General features: G+C 40.2%; 2 protein-coding genes and 1 pseudogene across 3 annotated transcripts in view; 1 reads left to right on the top strand and 2 right to left on the bottom strand.

The window, feature by feature from the left end:
* The window catches only part of LOC137970484 (phospholipid-transporting ATPase ABCA3-like), a 29,916-nt gene extending 22,803 nt beyond the window's left edge, over window positions 1-7,113 (top strand). The window contains exons 15-19 of one of the 2 annotated variants that reach the window (XM_068817001.1): window positions 713-993; window positions 2,388-2,536; window positions 3,644-3,831; window positions 4,832-5,002; window positions 6,265-7,113. In XM_068817001.1, the coding sequence (XP_068673102.1) occupies window positions 713-993; window positions 2,388-2,536; window positions 3,644-3,831; window positions 4,832-5,002; window positions 6,265-6,673 (1,198 nt within the window). In that variant the 3' untranslated portion in view covers window positions 6,674-7,113. The remainder of the gene's footprint in view (window positions 1-712; window positions 994-2,387; window positions 2,537-3,643; window positions 3,832-4,831; window positions 5,003-6,264) is intronic. The other variant, XM_068817003.1, reaches the window with a different exon arrangement.
* LOC137971547 (uncharacterized) lies at window positions 7,019-10,020 on the bottom strand (annotated as a pseudogene).
* A 1,130-nt stretch (window positions 10,021-11,150) lies between these two features.
* Window positions 11,151-18,974, bottom strand: part of LOC137969432 (phospholipid-transporting ATPase ABCA3-like) — a 34,720-nt gene continuing 26,896 nt past the window's right edge. The window contains exons 15-18 of the mRNA XM_068815655.1: window positions 18,166-18,350; window positions 15,810-15,997; window positions 13,620-13,790; window positions 11,151-12,754 (exon numbers count right to left, since the gene is read on the bottom strand). Coding sequence (XP_068671756.1) covers window positions 12,373-12,754; window positions 13,620-13,790; window positions 15,810-15,997; window positions 18,166-18,350 — 926 coding nt within the window. The 3' untranslated portion in view covers window positions 11,151-12,372. The remainder of the gene's footprint in view (window positions 12,755-13,619; window positions 13,791-15,809; window positions 15,998-18,165; window positions 18,351-18,974) is intronic.

The raw sequence follows: 18,974 nt of genomic DNA, 5'->3' as shown, positions 1-18,974 counted from the left end.
GAACGGGAGGTGAGCTGTCAAAGTTTCTCTCGATGCTCCAAGTTATTTTGCCTGATAAATGAAGTATCGCATTTGAGAGCATATTCTGGGCAAGCATATTTTAAGAGCATATTCTGGGCAAACCAACGGCGCCTTCGTGCAAACCTCGTCTAATCATAAGCTCCCTAATTATTTGAAGGTGGCGAAGACCTCCTTCTGAGATTTTGTGAAGGGACTAATTCCTCTGGCCCCAATTCCGGCTTAGTGTTCCAAATTCCACTGGTCACGTCGTCGAAACACATATCGCATTTTCATTTAAGCTTTTTTTCATTCAGATTTCAGTCATAAGGGACCTTAAGCATGACACGAAAATACAGGCTTGTCCCAGTTTCAATTTGTTTCCTTCTAAACAATCACTGAGACTGAAACTCCGTTCTTCGTATTGAGTATTTCCAGCATTATTTGGTGGAAGAAATTAGCACGGTATCATGGCAACCAAAATTAGAGCTTACAGTTTACAGATAATCTTAATTGCGCTGGAAAATATATAAAGGATGCTCTTTCTGGGGAAGAACTCCATTTTCAATACAATGTTTCCCGCTCTTTTCAAGCATGGCTTTTAGTCGAACATCTTTTCTGCACGACTGAAATCGCAATCTTTCGCATATTTAAATGATCCAGTATTATAAAATAGTCCACATATCATTCATTAATTAAGACCATTTCTTTGTAGGTTACAGTTTCAACAGAATTATGCTGCTTGGGACAATCCTGGTATTGGAAGGTACCTTGTAGCATTGACCTGTGAAGGATTTGTTTTCTTTGCTCTTCTGCTATTCATAGAGTATAAGTTGATACCAGCTTGTACGCGATCTCCTGCAAGAACTATGAACGCCGAGTGTTCCCAAGCCGACAACGACGTCTTAGCGGAAGAGACAAGAATTATGGCGTCAGGAAACGCAAATGACGTGCTTGTTACTAAAGAGCTAACCAAGACGTTTGCGGCAAAAAGCTGTAAGTTCAAGTTCTGTTTAATTCGATTCTACTAGTGGTCAATACATCCTAGAAAAGTGATAGATCAATGCAGGGATCGGGTCGGTAAGCGAAAGAGGACAGTTCTATGCATAACCTATCGATGCTGTTTTAAGCAAAGCAAAGCAAAGCAAAGCAAAGCAAAGCAAAGCAAAGCAAAGCAAAGCAAAGCAAAGCAAAGCAAAGCAAAGCAAAGCAAAGCAAAGCAAAGCAAAGCAAAGCAAAGCAAAGCAAAGCAAAGCAAAGCAAAGCAAAGCAAAGCAAAGCAAAGCAAAGCAAAGCAAAGCAAAGCAAAGCAAAGCAAAGCAAAGCAAAGCAAAGCAAAGCAAAGCAAAGCAAAGCAAAGCAAAGCAAAGCAAAGCAAAGCAAAGCAAAGCAAAGCAAAGCAAAGCAAAGCAAAGCAAAGCAAAGCAAAGCAAAGCAAAGCAAAGCAAAGCAAAGCAAAGCAAAGCAAAGCAAAGCAAAGCAAAGCAAAGCAAAGCAAAGCAAAGCAAAGCAAAGCAAAGCAAAGCAAAGCAAAGCAAAGCAAAGCAAAGCAAAGCAAAGCAAAGCAAAGCAAAGCAAAGCAAAGCAAAGCAAAGCAAAGCAAAGCAAAGCAAAGCAAAGCAAAGCAAAGCAAAGCAAAGCAAAGCAAAGCAAAGCAAAGCAAAGCAAAGCAAAGCAAAGCAAAGCAAAGCAAAGCAAAGCAAAGCAAAGCAAAGCAAAGCAAAGCAAAGCAAAGCAAAGCAAAGCAAAGCAAAGCAAAGCAAAGCAAAGCAAAGCAAAGCAAAGCAAAGCAAAGCAAAGCAAAGCAAAGCAAAGCAAAGCAAAGCAAAGCAAAGCAAAGCAAAGCAAAGCAAAGCAAAGCAAAGCAAAGCAAAGCAAAGCAAAGCAAAGCAAAGCAAAGCAAAGCAAAGCAAAGCAAAGCAAAGCAAAGCAAAGCAAAGCAAAGCAAAGAACCTTACTTAATGTCGATAACTCGTAACAGTAATTCAACTGACAAACCTGAGGTCGACGGTGAGCTCATTTTACTCCCCCTCTCCATCAGTCATCCGTTTCAAGGGTTTTTAAAGCTACTTAAGCTACAAAGAACTGAAAGAAGTCGAAACAAGGATGTAAGAACCGGGGATCGAACTTGGAAGCTCTTGCTCAAAGGCCGCGCAATAACCGACTGTGCCATCCTTGCTCCTGTTGCGGCCTTGTGGGTTATTTATATGCCTTATTCTGTTGACAGTGTCATTTAACATACATTCATACTCCTATACTCCTCTTTCTTACGTTTGTTCCTCAAGTATTTTAGCTGGCACAAGCTGCTCATGCGCAATGAAGGATGTAGCACTTGCTTTCGCGCGCTTTATAACCGGACAATTTAATATTTAGTTAACTTGACATCGTAGGTGGTCCGCCATTGGTTGCGGTGGACAATTTATCCTTTGGAGTTTCTTCAAATGAGTGTTTTGGTCTCCTGGGAATCAATGGCGCTGGCAAAACAACTGCAATCTGCATGTTGACCGGCGAAGAGGCTATAACATCCGGGACCACTGAGGTAAGTACTATAATGTTATGTAAATTCTTACTGTACATGACAAATCGACAGTTACTACATCAAAGAGTTCAAAAGCTCATACTGTTTTTTCTTTATGTCGAGACGACCATTAAGCGAAAAGATTCATCTCCATCAACAGCAAAATGCATTCGACAGTTAGGTAATGATAATGATGATGACGACGATAGTCTTTACGGAGGTGTCAACTGTATTTAGCGCCGGGGAGCCTGAGTACTACTATATGGGAACACTGTACAGAAATAAATTCAAAGAAAAAAACTAACAAATCGTAGGTTGGTTTTTTAGGAGAGGGGAAAACCGGAGTACCCGGAGAAAACCTTCTCTCGAAGAGAACCAACAAACTCAATCCACACGTGATGCTAATTCTGGGAATCGAACACGGGCCACATTGGTTGGTTAGAGGCGCGCGCGAATGTTCTAACCACTCCACCATCCCTATTTTTCCTTCCTGCTTAGGAAGCAAATGTACTTTAAGCTAACAGGAGTTCTTCACAATGAAGAACCCTGCAAACACTGCAAACACCTGGCAACAAAGCAGAAAAAGAATAGAAAGCAATGGATCTTTACCCAAGAGCAACGGTAGTTTTAGTGGCTATAAAACCACTTTTTGCCGAAATAAATCTTTATGCAACACTGAGCCAATTGCTAGAAAGTGATGGGCATCATAGAAAAGAGCAAAGCTGGAAATAACAGTGTGTTCCTAACATGGACAGAGCACCACACCGGTTGCCAAGTGCCATACACCTTGTGAATGTTGTGTGGCTCAGAGCGCTATATGAACATATGAAGCGACAGTTCGGATTATAGTCCTTGAGCGAGAAGCTTGTAAACTCTCACCATTTACAGATGTTGCCACAAAGGAAGCAGTTTCTCCTCAGTTATTAAGTCCCGGAGTGTTCGTCCGGGTGGAATTTAAACCCACGACCACCCCACATGGTGGTCTACTAAATCAAATGAAATTGAAGGCTGTGAAAAGCAGTGTGATATCAATTTCCGATGAGTTTTAACAACTTGCAATTCCATAACAATTTATATTAATACTTCCAACATAACTCCGAAATTTCTAATGCGTTTGCTTGTCTGCAGATTCGAAGGCATTGTGGTTATTGCCCCCAGAGCAATGCTTTAATTGATCAGCTGACCGGAAGAGAGTTGCTCACCATGTACGCGCGACTACGAGGCTTACCGGAAACCATTATAGCGGATGTTGTTGAAGACCTCATTCAAGCATTGCTGCTACAAGACCACGCGGATAAAGTAACTAGTTTACTCAGGTATTTATGAATGTTCACTTGATTGTTGTGCATCAGAAGTGTTCTTTATCTTACAGTAAAGTCCCGGTTGAATAAAACCCCAACCTCGTTTTTTTATAATCGTTGGCTAATATCATTGCAAGATTGAGGAGCGAGGATGGCACAGTCGGTCAGTGCGATTCCCGGATCTCACATCCTTGTTTCGACTTCTTTCCGTTCTGTGTAGCTTGAGTAGCTTTAAATACCCGTAAAACGGAGCACTGATGGCGAGGGGGGAGTAAAATGAGCGCACCGTCGACCTCAGGTTTGTCAGTTGAATTGCTGTTACGAGTTATCGGCGTTAAATATGGTTGCTATTATTACTTTTACTTTAGATTCTGGTGCACTGGCGAAGTTGTCAGAGTTTGTAATTAGAAGAGTAGAGCGACGGTGAATATCAAATATCGGAATAATAAAACAATTGCTCAGTTTAAAATTTCGACTGCATAGCTTGCGTAAAAAATATAGACAATAATAGCATTTCTTGGATTGGAGCGCGAGTACAACTGGGGCAGCGAGCTTCGGTACTGAGTATGTGCACTAAGACAAAATTTGATCTCAAAACCTCATACGCATTCTCATAAGAGAAAACTGGTACAATTTGTACGCCTCCTTCAATCTAAAGATCGCTCTTGGTGGATTTGCAATCACAATCCAAGAAATAAATCAAAGACAATGCACAGGTGTTAGTGGGCAATAATTGCGTTGTTTTTTTCGCTTCTACACTCTTAATATTTCACTAAATCGTTACGCGCAGAGTCCGAAGCGAATTGAATTCAAACTCAAACTCCTGTTTTCATTTTTTTCACCTGTCATCAATCTCAAGAAAAGGACAAGTGAAAAATGGCCTGAAGTTAAAAATATTCACCTTTTATTGAAAGAAATATTTTAATACCACTGAATGTTTTTTTTTTCAATTGTATCACCTTATCGTTATTAATCGACATGTGTTTTTTTTTTATCATTATCCATTCATTCACAGTGGAGGTAACAGGCGCAAGTTAAGTGCTGCTATAGCTATGATAGGAGACCCTCCAGTGGTGATATTGGATGAGCCTACCAAGGGTATGGACCCAGTAGCAAGAAGGTTGTTCTGGAATGTTCTATCACGTTATCAAGCTAAAGGAGGCGGCATCTTGTTAACGACACAAAGGCAAGTGTAGCAAGCGAAGTAAAATGAGTTTAGTACGTCAGTTGAAAACAGGAAACTGTGGTTACTATATTTAATTCGGTAATAATTTAATTACTTTTAAGATTGATTAAGTTATTGATTATCAATTAAATAATATTTAATTCTATATTTGGAATGAAATGAATATTTGAAATGCAGGTTGAAGACGAATGAGAGAACTGAGTGATTTTCGCACTTGCATTTTTTTTTCGATTGACGTCACGATCTAGCGCCCAAAGGATTATGGGATTGATATGCGGACGAAGACAAGACATTTTAGTGATGTTTGTCCCCATTTCAAACCCACAATGCTTTGTAATAATCTATTTTTATCAATTGTGGAAAATGCCACTGTCGCTTGTCTATAAAGCGACAATTGCAATTGCAAGTCCAGATAAGTGCAAGGATCTTTCAGTTCTCTCCTTCGTCTATATTAAGAATTAACTATGAGAGAGTGAGTGATGCCTTAGACATGAAAATGGGCGCGCATAAGAAAAGAGAAAACCTCTGACCAGGGTGGAGCCGGTGATCCCACGACACTCTTGCTCTACAGATTGTGCTCACGAGGCCAGACGGGATCAAGGTGTGGGTAGTTATCTGCTCCTGGTGAAAACGTTCCTGTTAAAAACGAGAACATGCACCGAGGGCTTCCTCACATGGTAAAACCATTTGAAGATGTCATTTATGTTAAACCAGGCCTTAGTTAGACCGAGGTTTACCTCAATAACGTTATAGAAGTGAGATGTTTTAGTTATATCAATGCTTTCTCCCTAGTACATGTCCTTGCCTTCTGTACACTGCTTTCAAACAAAGAACAGCTCAGATTTGTACATAAGGGTTGGCCAGAACCAAAATGACTTGAGATGTAGTTTTGTCAAGCACCGGCTACAGTATGCTCAAATGAACCACCCCGAGTTTTGTTTTTGCTCGGAGTTGAAGAACTCGCGCACAGAAACCTATGCTCCATCAACTGGACCAAGCATTTTCGTGTATTGAGAAATCTGTGTATAGTTCCCACAAGACATCGAAGAAACAATCGAAGAACAAATTCTTTAAGTATGGCAAAGGTATCCGTTAAAATCTCATCCCTTCTACATCTTGATCTTTCCTATCAAGGGCACGTCCAAAATAGAAGCTAACACTGAAACTGGTCATTTATATTTTGACGTAAGCCACAATTTACACATAATAAATTGAATTCCTTGAAATCTTTTAAGGCTTTGAATTTTCTTTGTTTTTCCTAGTATGACAGAGTGTGAAGCTCTGTGCACTCGACTCTCCATTATGGTCAACGGACGACTTAAGTGTTTGGGAAGTCCACATCATATTAAGAACAAATTTGGTCCAGGATATACAATCACAGCAAGGATATCTGGTGATAACCCGGACACGAAACCTTTCAAAGAGTTTATGACAGAATGGTTTCCTGGTAGCGTATTGAAAGACGAGCATCAGGGCATGGTTTACTTCCACGTATGCAACAGACGAGTAACGTGGGCTCAGCTATTTGGTACAATTGAAAGAGTCAAGTGGAATTTCAACATTGATGATTATTATGTGGGACCGACTACCCTAGAACAAGTGTTTGTTAACTTTGCTCGAGGCCAGGGAGATGAAATCGTGTATAGTGAGACGTATAATCCTTTTAGCTGAATTAAACATGGCAAATCCAACTCGTACATACAGTGAAATCACGCTATAACAAGACTTGTCCAGGGGCGGATACAGGATTTTAAAAAGGGGGTGGATAAGGAACGGACCATTAGATATTCTAAGGGGGGCCTGCATTCCCCTGAATGGGGAAAATAAAAAAAAAAAAAGAAAAGCCATGGCTTACGAAAAAATATAGCACAAATGCTACTCTAAGAAAAAAATCGCGCGAGACCAAAAACCTGAATCAAACCCACCCCCCCCCCCCCCCCCTTAAAATACCTGATGGTCCGTTCCTAAAGAGGCAGCATCGGTGTATTTACTGTTACTGTAGTCAAATGGCCGAAACCGAAAGAACTCAATTTGAACGACGAAACAACTTCACTATTAGTGTGTCTTGTTACAAGATGTTTCCTCCAAATTCACTAAACTAAGAATACCATACTTACAACCTGATTATTGACTGAGGAGGGAAGCTGACATCATTCGTTTTGGATGCATTGCCATGTACTTGTCGCACACCTGATCGCGATGGATGCAAACACTGTGGCAATGCATCCTAATCACAGCTAAGTCTGGAAGCCTTTCAGTATCATTGTGCTCCTAAGCCACATATGTACCCTTCTTACACAGGAGAACGATCGCTCCGCTTCCGTGCTGCCTATTGGCAGTACAGCTAGAATCTTGAGCAGCTCCCGGACATGCTGTTTTGACAAAAAGCATCTTACAGAGACATTGTCTAACGCCTGCTACTCACAATAACTGTTCCAACGAAAGAGTTCACTTTCAGAGGCTAATGAGATTGGCAGCAAGTGTTCCCACTTCCCTTGCAGTACCTTGGCAAGTTCTGCTGTTCTTTCAGATGACTTGGTAACGATTACTGTAGGAATGAGAGCACAAAGCTTATAGTGTACCTGCTTTTCCTTGCTGAATCGGCATTCCAGTTCCGAGAAGATGACGTTTAGGAAAGGTATTGCCACCGCCCGCTTCCAGAAATCTGCGACTGACTCTGCTGGGGTGTTATCCCGGTTCCGTACTCGTACGGATCGAAGATGGTTTCAAATGTTGAGTGTCGCTCGACCCATCTCGTTTTTCATAAGTTTTTCAACTTTCGTTTCTTTCTCTCTGGAGAATGTGAATCAATGACGATATTCATGAAGCTTTGTCGTTTCGGAGAATTGTCAAAGAAACTGTAGAGTTCACGACAGCAATCCATCATATTTTGCGCTGATTTTATCTGACATGCATGACAGATAACGAGATTTAGAGAATGGAGACATCAACCTTGGTACTCTGCGTCTGGCTCATACTTAGCAATTTCCGCTTGTACTCCTTTCTTGTTAGAACTCATTGACACTGTCGTGTCGTATACGCCTGACCACGACAATTGGCAATATCTACCTTCTGCCTTTCTAAGCTATCCCGTATTGTTGTGGCTATAACTGATCCAGTGGTTCTAGGCAGGTCACACAGGTCTAACAACACCTCGTGCTGTATAAGATTGGACGGGTCTGCAAAGTCAAGCAGGCGAAGGTTTTCATGACCGCAAGTGTTATCGTAAGTGTCTATGACAAATGGAAACACTTGATATATCTGTTGTTTTAAACAATCATGATATCGCACAGACTAAAGAGGTAGTGTTTTAAATGTTTCTAGAAAAATTTCGAAGTCTGTCGGTATCATATATAAATCAAGCTTTTGCCTTTCTGCAGTGAGCCTACGTACTCTGTACTTTAGTTTAGTTTACCCTTACCTAATTTACTGTATAATTACAGTGTGGGGATCGACTTATCAAACCAATCTTAAGCGCATAATTAATTACGCTTCAGAAAAAAGTTCTAAAAATTATTTCAAATGTTCCTTTCCATGCCCACACTGACAATCTTTTCAGAGATCATCAAATTTTGAAATTTAATGATATTTATTTATTTCAAACTGCTAAGTTTATGTTTCTGTATATAAAAGGCTTGCTTCCCAATACGTTTAATAATATGTTTACTCTTACAAACCAAAGACACTCATATATAATACTAGAGATTTTAATTGCTTTTATATTTTCCCTTGTCGAACAAACATTTGTAGATTTTCCATTCGTTTTCGAGGACCTCAGTTTTACAATTCACTTAATCAAGAAATTCAGAATTGTGAGTGTATTTTTTAATGAAATGGCAAAATAAACTGAACTGAACTGAACTGAACTGGAAAGGAGCGGATTAAACTTCACATCAAATGTTAACTGCGCACATCTATCCACAAACTAAATACATTTATTATTATTATTATTATTATTATTATTATTATTATTATTATTATTATTATTATTATTATTATTAACGTTTGCTAATTTCCCAATTGATATGCATCCCGACGAGATACGAAGGTAACTTTTCCTTTTCAATGATATGACATTCCAGGTCTATCAGTATGAAAATAATACATACAAATAAATATTTCAATTCATGCTTCTTACGTGTAATATTCGGAGATTTAGCGGGAGGCTCTAGATTTTCTGTAGCTTCATTGCATTCGGCTTCAGCGCATTCACCAACAGAACTGGCTCCAGTATTGTCGCTAAAATAATATTAGAATCAACTCCATGAATGATACTTTTAGCTATTCGGTAGAGTACCTTCAGTAGTAAAATATCATTGACAGTTTATTAAATATAACTTTTGCTTACTGTTTTTTTTTTAGAGGAACGTGTCAAGGGAGCTTTTCCTTTTCATCGTGTTTGCGATTGCTATACAAAATGGCAGCTGCAAAATTCTTTAATGGCACTTTGTGGAATCGTTTTTTTTCTGCTCTACCCGTCGAACCGTGTGCACTGAGCCAACGAGGATCTTGTCCTGTTTCGTCTAGTGCAGTCGACTGGCTTCTGTCGCGACGTTTGTCTTCGCGACGGAAGCCAGTCGACTGCACTAGGTGAAACAGGACGAGATCCTGATTGGCGCAGTGCCCACTGTTCGACGGATGGAGCAGAAAAACCAAAGTGAATCAAAGTTTTGAAAGCGCGCATTGCGCAACAAAGAATTTGGCTGTAAGAATCAAAACGAGGTTTCATACGGATAAACGAGTTTATTTGTGACTTTTCGTGCTATATATTACTTCATTTGACTTTTAACAAAGATATGGAAACAGATTTGTTTTCTATTCCACTTTTAATAGCATTTTTTTTTATTTTTACTCTTAAAAATCCATCTAGTATGGTTCTAGGTTTGTACTCACTTTAGATTCAAACCTCCTTTTGGATCGAATTCAGCTGGCCTCAAATTAACCCGCGTTTCAAATCTCATTTCTGAGCAAATATCTTTCAACCACGGTAACCCAGGGGTACCAGCCTGGGCAGTCATTTGGGGCGGGAAGAAGAAATCACGGACAAAGTTGGTATTCCGATTCCAAGGAGTTCTAGACACAGCAATTTCAACAAAAATATTTCTTATATGCTCAACAGAATATCGTCCTTCTGATTGATCAGTGGCGAATGATGTCGGCATAAATAAGTTATAGAGTATGATAGAAGTTATAGAGTGTAAATACGGAAATTGCTATGGAAGCACAGTAACGGGAGCAATTCTGTGCATTTCGAGATATATGGTCACTCGCGAAGTCTTGTACTCGTCTACGGCTTTTGCAAATTTAGAACTTTCAAGACCAATTCGCTGCTCATAAGTTACGAAATGCACTCGCGTTTCATACGACTTCCTATACATACAATGCAGTGTTTATGAAGTAAATAATTTTGCTTGCACCAAAGACCTCATAGAGATCAAGAATGTCCCGCAATATCTGAACAACACTTTTTGGGATGCATGTTGTAGCGCTCTTGCAAGTAGTTAAATAATAAAATAAAATAAAAATGTTGAGCTTTATTTGAGTGTCAGCTGTATTTAGCGCTGGTGCACTGATTGGGGACACTGTATAGAAAATCAAATAAACTCATAAAATCGTTGGTTGATTTTTTTTAGGAGAGGAAAAAACAGAGGTTTATGGTCAAATTTCATGGCTTAGTTCTGTTTTCTTTGTCTCACAAGTCTCAAGGGAGATTTCTAAACAAAATAATAATCACATTTAACCATAAAGTCTCGTAGCCATGTGTGAATATTGATATATCCAACGTGGTCTATTTTTTTACGATGTAATCAAGGTAGACAGAGAGAGATCACGGGAGAAACTTCCAGTAAATCGCATGTATATGTATCAGTATGTGGAGTCAGGAGAAGAGAAAAAACGATGCTGCCTCAATGGGGAGATGGGGGCACTGCGTCTGTTAACAAGTGCACTGAGAAGCGATTGAGGGGCAAGCGCATCAATTGTGTTTTCGTCTGCTGGCAATTCATTCGCCCAATTTACATTTTGCACATGGTCTGGCCTGATCTAAAAACACATTTGCTGAGCCGCAGTAACAACTTGACGTAATCTTGCTCGAAAGCAATGTCGGTATGGAATTGATATCAGTGGGATTTTCGGTAAACACACCCTAAGCAACAAAGAAGGTACCCAGAACGCCACAAAACGAGATAGCTTTAATTAGAAAAAAGGACCCTAAAGCTCGTACGACATTAACTATAGAACAACAGACGGTGGATTTTGTTTGCAAAACGTCCTCCTTGATTTTCACGTGACGTCACAGCAGCTATGTTGGCGCCCAGACTAAGATCAATTCTTTTGCAACCACTTTCTTTGTTTTGGTTAACAAACAAACATGATAAGACTAAGAACCTAGAATAATCGACAATAAGTGGTTTGCAACCATTCTCTCTTCATTCAACAGGGCGGCAATGACGAAACGTGCAAACCACCTTTTAGGGAATCTTTGCTGACGTCAAAATTTACATTTTGTTTAATTAACATACGGGTTTGTTAACAAAAGGCAACATGAGTTTTACAAACTGACTTCAAAAGGTAAAAGAACTTGTTAAACTCAGTTAAATCTCCAGTTTTAAGCCTTTTAGCTTTGACAACGAGCCAGTTATTAGGCATCAAAAACTGATAAATTATTGGGTGGCAAAGACGATAATGATCCCACACATTCTTTAGAAAATTTCGAATTTTTAAAGCATCATTGCTCAGAGATTATCAGGTATATCGCGTTCAAATGTTCACAGAGAGCTCATTATGCAACGCACTTTCAGTATTCAGTACTTTACTCTAGTCCGGGCTCGGCTGACTGATTTGAAAGTGATAGCCTTGTGCTAACGGGGCAAAAAAAATATAAACAACGATTCCCCTATACAGCCAATGAGATAGAGTGTTCCACAAGAGCTAAAACACCACTCAGGCGAATACCTGCCATAACTATTTCTATTGTAAATCACTTTATATGAAGAATAGAACTCATTGTGGCAATTCAGTCTTAGTGACAATTTTACTTGATGGTGTTGATCAGAAAATTTGCCCAAATGGGGTTGTGTCAACACATAATTGGAGAAAATGTGAGGGGTTACTAGCACCGTAGTAAGTTCTACAAGGCGACATGTGAGAATTTCAAAATTTAAAAATACGCGTGGATGACTAGCCACATTAAAATGTGACAGACGTTCAGATGTTGTAATGCTCTCCAAACATTCTTGACTTGTTTTTGTGAGTTCCTTTCCAGTCGAAAATTTAATCTGCTGCACAAAGGAAAACGTCATCCGATGATTAATTCCTACAAAAGCACATAAAAATTACCCTATTTAATATGCTCCTTTGAACGAGTCTGGTCATTCGTCCTCTGCTCTTTGTCCTCGGGCGAAATTCAAGAACACTTGCTCTAAAGTGGTCTGGCTAACAGAATAATCTTCAATGTTGAAGTTCAACTTGACATTTTCGATTGTTCCAAACAGCTGAGCCCACGATACATTGGTGTCGCGTATGTGATAATGGACCATGCCCTGGTGTTCATCTTTCAACACGCTGCCAGGAAATGACCCTTCTATGAACTGCTTCAGCGGTCTCGTGTCGGGACTAGTGCTTGACACTCGTGCAAGAAGCGTGTAGCCCTCTCCGAACTTGTTTTTAAGATGTTGTGGACTTCCCAGGCACCTGAATTGTCCGTTTACCATGATTGCCAGTCGAGTGCATAGCGCTTCACATTCTTCCATGCTACAGATAACAGAAGAAAGCTCCAGTGATTTTAAGGGTCATAACAAAATAGAGATAGTTAGTCAAATAACAATTTACGTACAAACCACACCACCCCCACCATAAACAGAGAAGTGGAGAGGGAAAGAGGAGAGTAAAAGGAAGGAAGGATGAAACTTTGCTTTATTTAAGTCCCCCATAGAATATCGCTGCTGAAGAATTATTAGGCATAAGCTTTGATTTTAAAATGTTTAGCTTTGTCATGAAGTTTGGAAACCGACCTTTTGCAGTGTTTAATATTGTTTCTTTCCGAGTGACGATACAGCATTATCAAATAGTGTTTAAAATATTGTCCCTGAGTCAGCAGCTAGCAGTGTGGTGGTCAATTGGTTAGGTGACGGGGTTAATCAACATTCCCAGGTGCGAGTCCTACTAAATAATAATATGACAATTTCCGATAATCCATATCAAGCTTTCAGTCTTCTACATTAACGATAATAGTAAATTCATAGCAAATTACAAATTAACGATAATCGTTTATTCAAGGTAGAGAACGAGTTGCAAAAACCACAGCGTATGCTGCTCACAGTTTTAAAGTAATCCAAACAAGTTCGGAGAAGGCGAAGAAAGTTGACCAACCAAACAAATTAAAAAGGGTTTCCTCCACGAGAACACGAAAGAATTTACAAACCCAAGTGACTGACAACGATTGATCCAAAGTAAACTTCATTTAAATGTCGATGCCATTTATGTCGAGAGTCTAGTTTTCATGATCATTGCATGAGGATCAAGGAGATGGCAGGAATACTTAGAGGACGCTTTGTGAAGCCTACCGAAATAAATGTGCACCATTAGCTTGCATTTCTGGCTGCATTCCAGCACTTACCTGTGCGAAGTTATTACAATACACCGTCCTTCTGCCCGAACACGTGATAATGCATCCCATAATAATCTCCTTGCTACTGGGTCCATGCCGGTGGTAGGTTCGTCTAGGAATACTACCGGGGGGTCACCAACAAGAGATATAGCAGTGCTCAACTTCCTTTTATTACCACCGCTATTAAGAGGAGAGATTTGTCCTAAATATTAGTACAAGTGAATTTCAACGAGAATAACGGATGCATCATTAGAGGTCGGTAGTTTTTTCAGACTTGAGCAAAATATATGAGAGAGCAAACCACGCCCTTTATTGGCGATTGTGGGTTCATTTCCTTAGAAACGAGATGACTTCAGTTTTCCTTTGAGGTGAACTATTTACACAATGATGTATAGTGCTGATCAAATCAGTAGAGTTTCTAATGAGAGATCTTAAGATATTCAAGATGTAGAAATGGGCCTTATTCCCGCAGCGGCCATATTGGCCATAGACAATAGATTTCGTACCCTGAGCCTCGAGGTGAAATGTTTGGGAACGAGTTTCGGTGCATGCGCAAAACAAAAGTTTTCAATCCCTCGGGACTCAACATGGCCGCCGTGTGATTAAGAGAGCCATAGATTTGTGACCACATCAACCAACATAAATTAAAATCAACAACCATAAATTAAACGTTTTGACTACCTGAATGATTCTTGGTTACCCTGGAGTGATACATGTAAAAAAAAAAAAAACTAAATTCTCTCTCTTTGTTTTAATTGCTGGGTAATTCGAAGATATACACCTTTAAAACACATGTGGTAGAAAAAAAGCGAAAGTTAAAAGCTTATAAAAAGGCAAGTCTTTGTTAGTTTTGTAGCTTGACCACAAGTGGTTTCGTAGCTTCGACCCAAGATGGATATGCGGCGCCAATTATCTTTCTGTTTTCTCGCGTTTATCTCAAAATTGTTTGACAAATCGTGATCGCGCAACAAAAATGCTTTCTCCTATCTTCAGCACTGCCCTTGAAAAAATCGAAATTCCGGAAACGAGACACGATCACCTATTGAAATACTAGAGGATCTCGTTTTTTGAATACTACATATGTATGTAGACGAAATGCCAGAAGTATGTTGCATCAAAAAGTTTTCAATAGCTATTTTATCTCTCCAGGAGTACGTAAAACCTTCGCCTTCGTCGCTTCCGTTGGGGAACATGCAAGATTTTCGATGTATTGGCCGCGTGGGGCGAGAGAAAAAAAGTGGTGGCCCCATTTGTCGCGCGGCAAAACTGACAAAAACCTCCATATGCCGTATAGAAGGAAAAAGGCCTCCCGTGTAAATCCCATTGTACCTAACGGAGCAATAGGGAGTCCTTAGAGAGCTTTAAACACGCGACATTTTTGAAGGAAGATGCTTCGAACCGGGACATCCATATCGACAATATGCTATCCAAAGGCAGCAGTCGAATGTACATTTTACAATGACTGCAAAATTCTCGCGCGCTCAAATTGATGTCAGACTATCGCCTCGTGGATCCACAGCTACTTTGACAATGTTATGACGAAATTTCAATAACAAGACAGACGCATGAAAAACTGACATCAATTTGTTAATTCTTAGGTATGCAAATGCTTCTTTAAACTTGTCTTAACACTAACATAGTCTCCTTTGCAGTCGTTTTTTGTGTGCGTCCCATTCTCCTCTCCCCCATTGTGGGGAGGGAGAATGGGACCGACACAAAAAACGGCTGCAAAGGAGGTTAGACACTACCACAGTTGTATTGCTAAGCATATTTTCACTAGTTGAGATGATTAGTTTAAAAATCTGGGAGAGACCACTGTAATGGAAGGGCAAATGCTCACTTTCGGTGTCAGTTCGAGGCTCAAAAACGTCGTGTGCTTAAACTCCCTATTAAACTCCAGGCTGGACCTATATCACGGAGTTTCATAGACCGAGCTGCTTTGAGACACGTTTTACACCATACTTTCTACAAATTGTTCAATTCCGCTATTGAGAGGCAAATAAACAACGGATTCCAATTTGCAAGCTCTTGGTCAACGGCTCCAGATGAAGCAAACGATGAAATATCACACTCTCGTGAACATATGCGTGAAAACGGTGCTACCCCTGCACCTCAAAGGATATTACAAAGTCTTTTACCAAATAAGATTAATTTCCATCATCAACGGCATCGAAATTTCAGAGGGGAAAACTATCATACCTGTAGGACCCAGCTACTTTATCCGCGTGGGCCTGAAGCAGCAAAGCTTGAATAAGGTCTTCAACAACCTGGGGTATAATAACTTCCGGCACGCCCCGTAGCCGTGCATACATGGTAAGTAGTTCTCTTCCGGTAAGTTTACCGATCAAAGCATCAAACTGAGGGCAGTAACCAATACGCTGTCGAACCTGGAGATAACCGGACAGGAGGATTTAAGTAAGAGTCAAGGATAAATCCTGGTTCATTTCGAGAATAACGTCTTAAACCTGTTTCTCGCGAGGAAAACCTTCCTCCAAGCGGGGAGCATTTTCCATCCGCACTTGCGTGTTTCTCGAGTAAAACCAGGAGAGAGAGCAAACATCCATATTGCCTGCCTGCCTGACCCTAAATTTCCAAGTTTCGCTCAAAAATTAAGTTTCGGTCTAAGGGAAAAATTGTTAATTATGCAAGGTTATGATTCCATGAGATAAAAAAAATCGCGGAAAAATAAAAATAAACTATACATGCAGAGAGATATAGCAATGCGTTTACCGTAAAAAACGCGATGTTAAAATCTCTCAAATACCTGGAAATTGCAAGCTTTTGTTCAAGGGACCCTGCTAAAAAGAGACTTCGTTTGCAGAGTTATGTAGCAGCCCTCGTAACGTATAATGTATTTGGCTCGATACCCAAGCCAAAAGCAAAGACAAAACAGTTGAAACAATGACTTAGACTTACAACACCAAACACTCACAACACTTAAGCTGCTTACAACACCAAACAAGAGCTGGTTGCCAGAGGCGCTCGATCACTGCATTTGCAACGCACTTGGTAGCCCAAGACAACGTAGCAATAAAAAGCCATTTTGGCGATTCTGTATTTAACCAGTCAAAAGTTTTAAAGGGAACCTCCACTAAAAGAGGAAATATCTTTAAAATAGTTAACACAATGCTCACAATCAAAATTGTTCAAACGTTTTCCAATGGAATCGTTTGTATCCGAAATAAATGAATTTCAAAAACGCTTGTTTTGGTTTTCAAATTTCCCGGGCGCCGCCATCTTGAATAATTGTGACGTGTCATGGTTGCCCTATCGTTTTAAAACAAATGCTCTTTGTGCAAATACAAAAGAGCAACCATAACACGTCACAATTATTCAAGGTGGCGGCGCCCAGGAAATTTGAAAACCAAAACAAGCGTTTTTGAAATTCATTTATTTCGGATACAAACGATTCCATTGGAAAACGTTTGAATTTTGATTGTAAACATTGTTGAATATTTTGAAGTTGTATTATTGTTTTAGCGGAGTTTCCTTTAAAGTTGCTTTTCCATAAAAGCACTGATAGACCAGAACGGCACGCCAGCCAGAATATCTGAGGTAAACGAAATATTCCTCGAGGCAGAGGGTATCGAGATAATAGACCCTTCTCCAAAACGGCGGCCGAAAATTCAAATAAGCTAAAATTAAAAACTAATACCAGATGTAGAAAGAGCACCTTTACTTTAGTAACCCTGTAAAGTTTCGGCATATGAGGTGAACTATCAGCTGAGAAAATGTAAGTTAAAAGATAAATGATATACAGACGTTTGCATGATTGGAGGTATGGCGTATACCCCCAGTCATACAAACTTCTGTAAACTTGTCAAATTGCAACTTACATTTTCTCAGCTGACATAACACCTAATACGCTGAAACTTTACATGGTTGCTAAAGTAAAGGTGCTCTTCAAGTCAATTTTAACTCATTCAAATCCGTTGCCGCCATTTTGGAGAAGGGTCCATACGAGTAATTTGAAGTCAATGACCACTTTTTGAAAAGTGCGAGGATTATTTCAGTCTATCTTTCCGGCGTTAATTATCCGTTCATAAGACCTCCGGGTCTTTCATACCGCACCACAATATCTGATACAATCTGATACAAAGATAGGCAAGCGTCTTGTGCCTGTCTTTATACTTGACGAACTAAGCTCATCAAAGACGGGTCTAAGAGAGCCTATGTATAGTCGCAGAAACTACCTGGGACCGGTTCCTGAAAGGTGCAATCAACTCTATTCCAGGGATAAATGTGCCGGAATAAGGCACATTTATGGGGCAGTACGCAGCTATCACAACGGCTCTCGGGATTGGCTCAGAAAACAATGGACCAAAACAAACAACCAATCAACGATGGACCCTAACCCTAAAAACAATAGAGCTGCGTCCTAAAGGGATCCAATGAAACTTAGAGGTTGTAAAGAGCTGCGTCCTATCTCGGGACATTTATCCCTGGAATAGGGTTATTACACCTTTTAAGGAACCGGCCCCTGGTGTTCTAGGTAGCAAGGCCTTGAGGATCAACTACTTCCTATCGTATTTACAAGGGTTTACAGCACACCGACCTTATTCATGTCGTATCTGATGTCATACCCATCCACTACAGCGGTCCCAGATGTCATAGTCTCGTCACCAGTCAACATGCGGAATGTAGTTGTCTTGCCGGCGCCGTTTATTCCAAGGAGACCAAAACATTCGCCCTTAGGAATCCCCAATGACAAACTGTCCACCGCAACTAATGGCGAACGACCTTTATAAAGCCGACAAGAAATTTTAACCGGCAACTTCAAATTGAGCACATTAAATGACAGGCTCAAAAGATATCGCCAACTTTACTAAGCCAATGGGCTGGGTTGTTTTAGGCATGCTTGGCACCAATAGGGAGCTTACAAATCGACGACGTTCGCATGACGGCCCCGTTGGGTCACGTTATAGTCTCACGTCGTCGTCCTGTAGAAATTTGAATTTACGATCTTCGCAGGACGACGTTCGTGCGCGTGAGGTTAATTTTCCCGCCCTTTCTGAAGTTTGTTTTTATCTTTGTTCAATCCAAGATGCCCAACTTCAGAGAAACGAAAGCTTGTATGGCATATGCTTGTCGAAAGAAAAATCATTTGAACTTTTACACGATGTTTACAATTCAAGACCCGTTGTAATCACTCGTTGAATTTTTTCCTGGTAGTCCCTGGTTCAACTTCCCAGCTGCACTTGTAAATAGCCAACTGGTTTCCCTCCGGCCAGTTGGGATTCTTAACAGTTGTTGTTGTTGTGTTCTGCAGTTTCGTTGATTGTGTTTCATTGGCCCTGAAAAGCCCCTATGGGGAGCGGTTAATTAAGTATGTATTGTATTGTATTGTATAAGCATCGAGAGAAA

The sequence above is a fragment of the Montipora foliosa genome, chromosome 9 (genome assembly GCF_036669935.1).
Source record: "Montipora foliosa isolate CH-2021 chromosome 9, ASM3666993v2, whole genome shotgun sequence".
Lineage (NCBI taxonomy): Eukaryota > Metazoa > Cnidaria > Anthozoa > Scleractinia > Acroporidae > Montipora > Montipora foliosa.
Note: the sequence above shows the minus strand (reverse complement) of the source record. Positions and strands in the feature narration are given on the sequence as shown.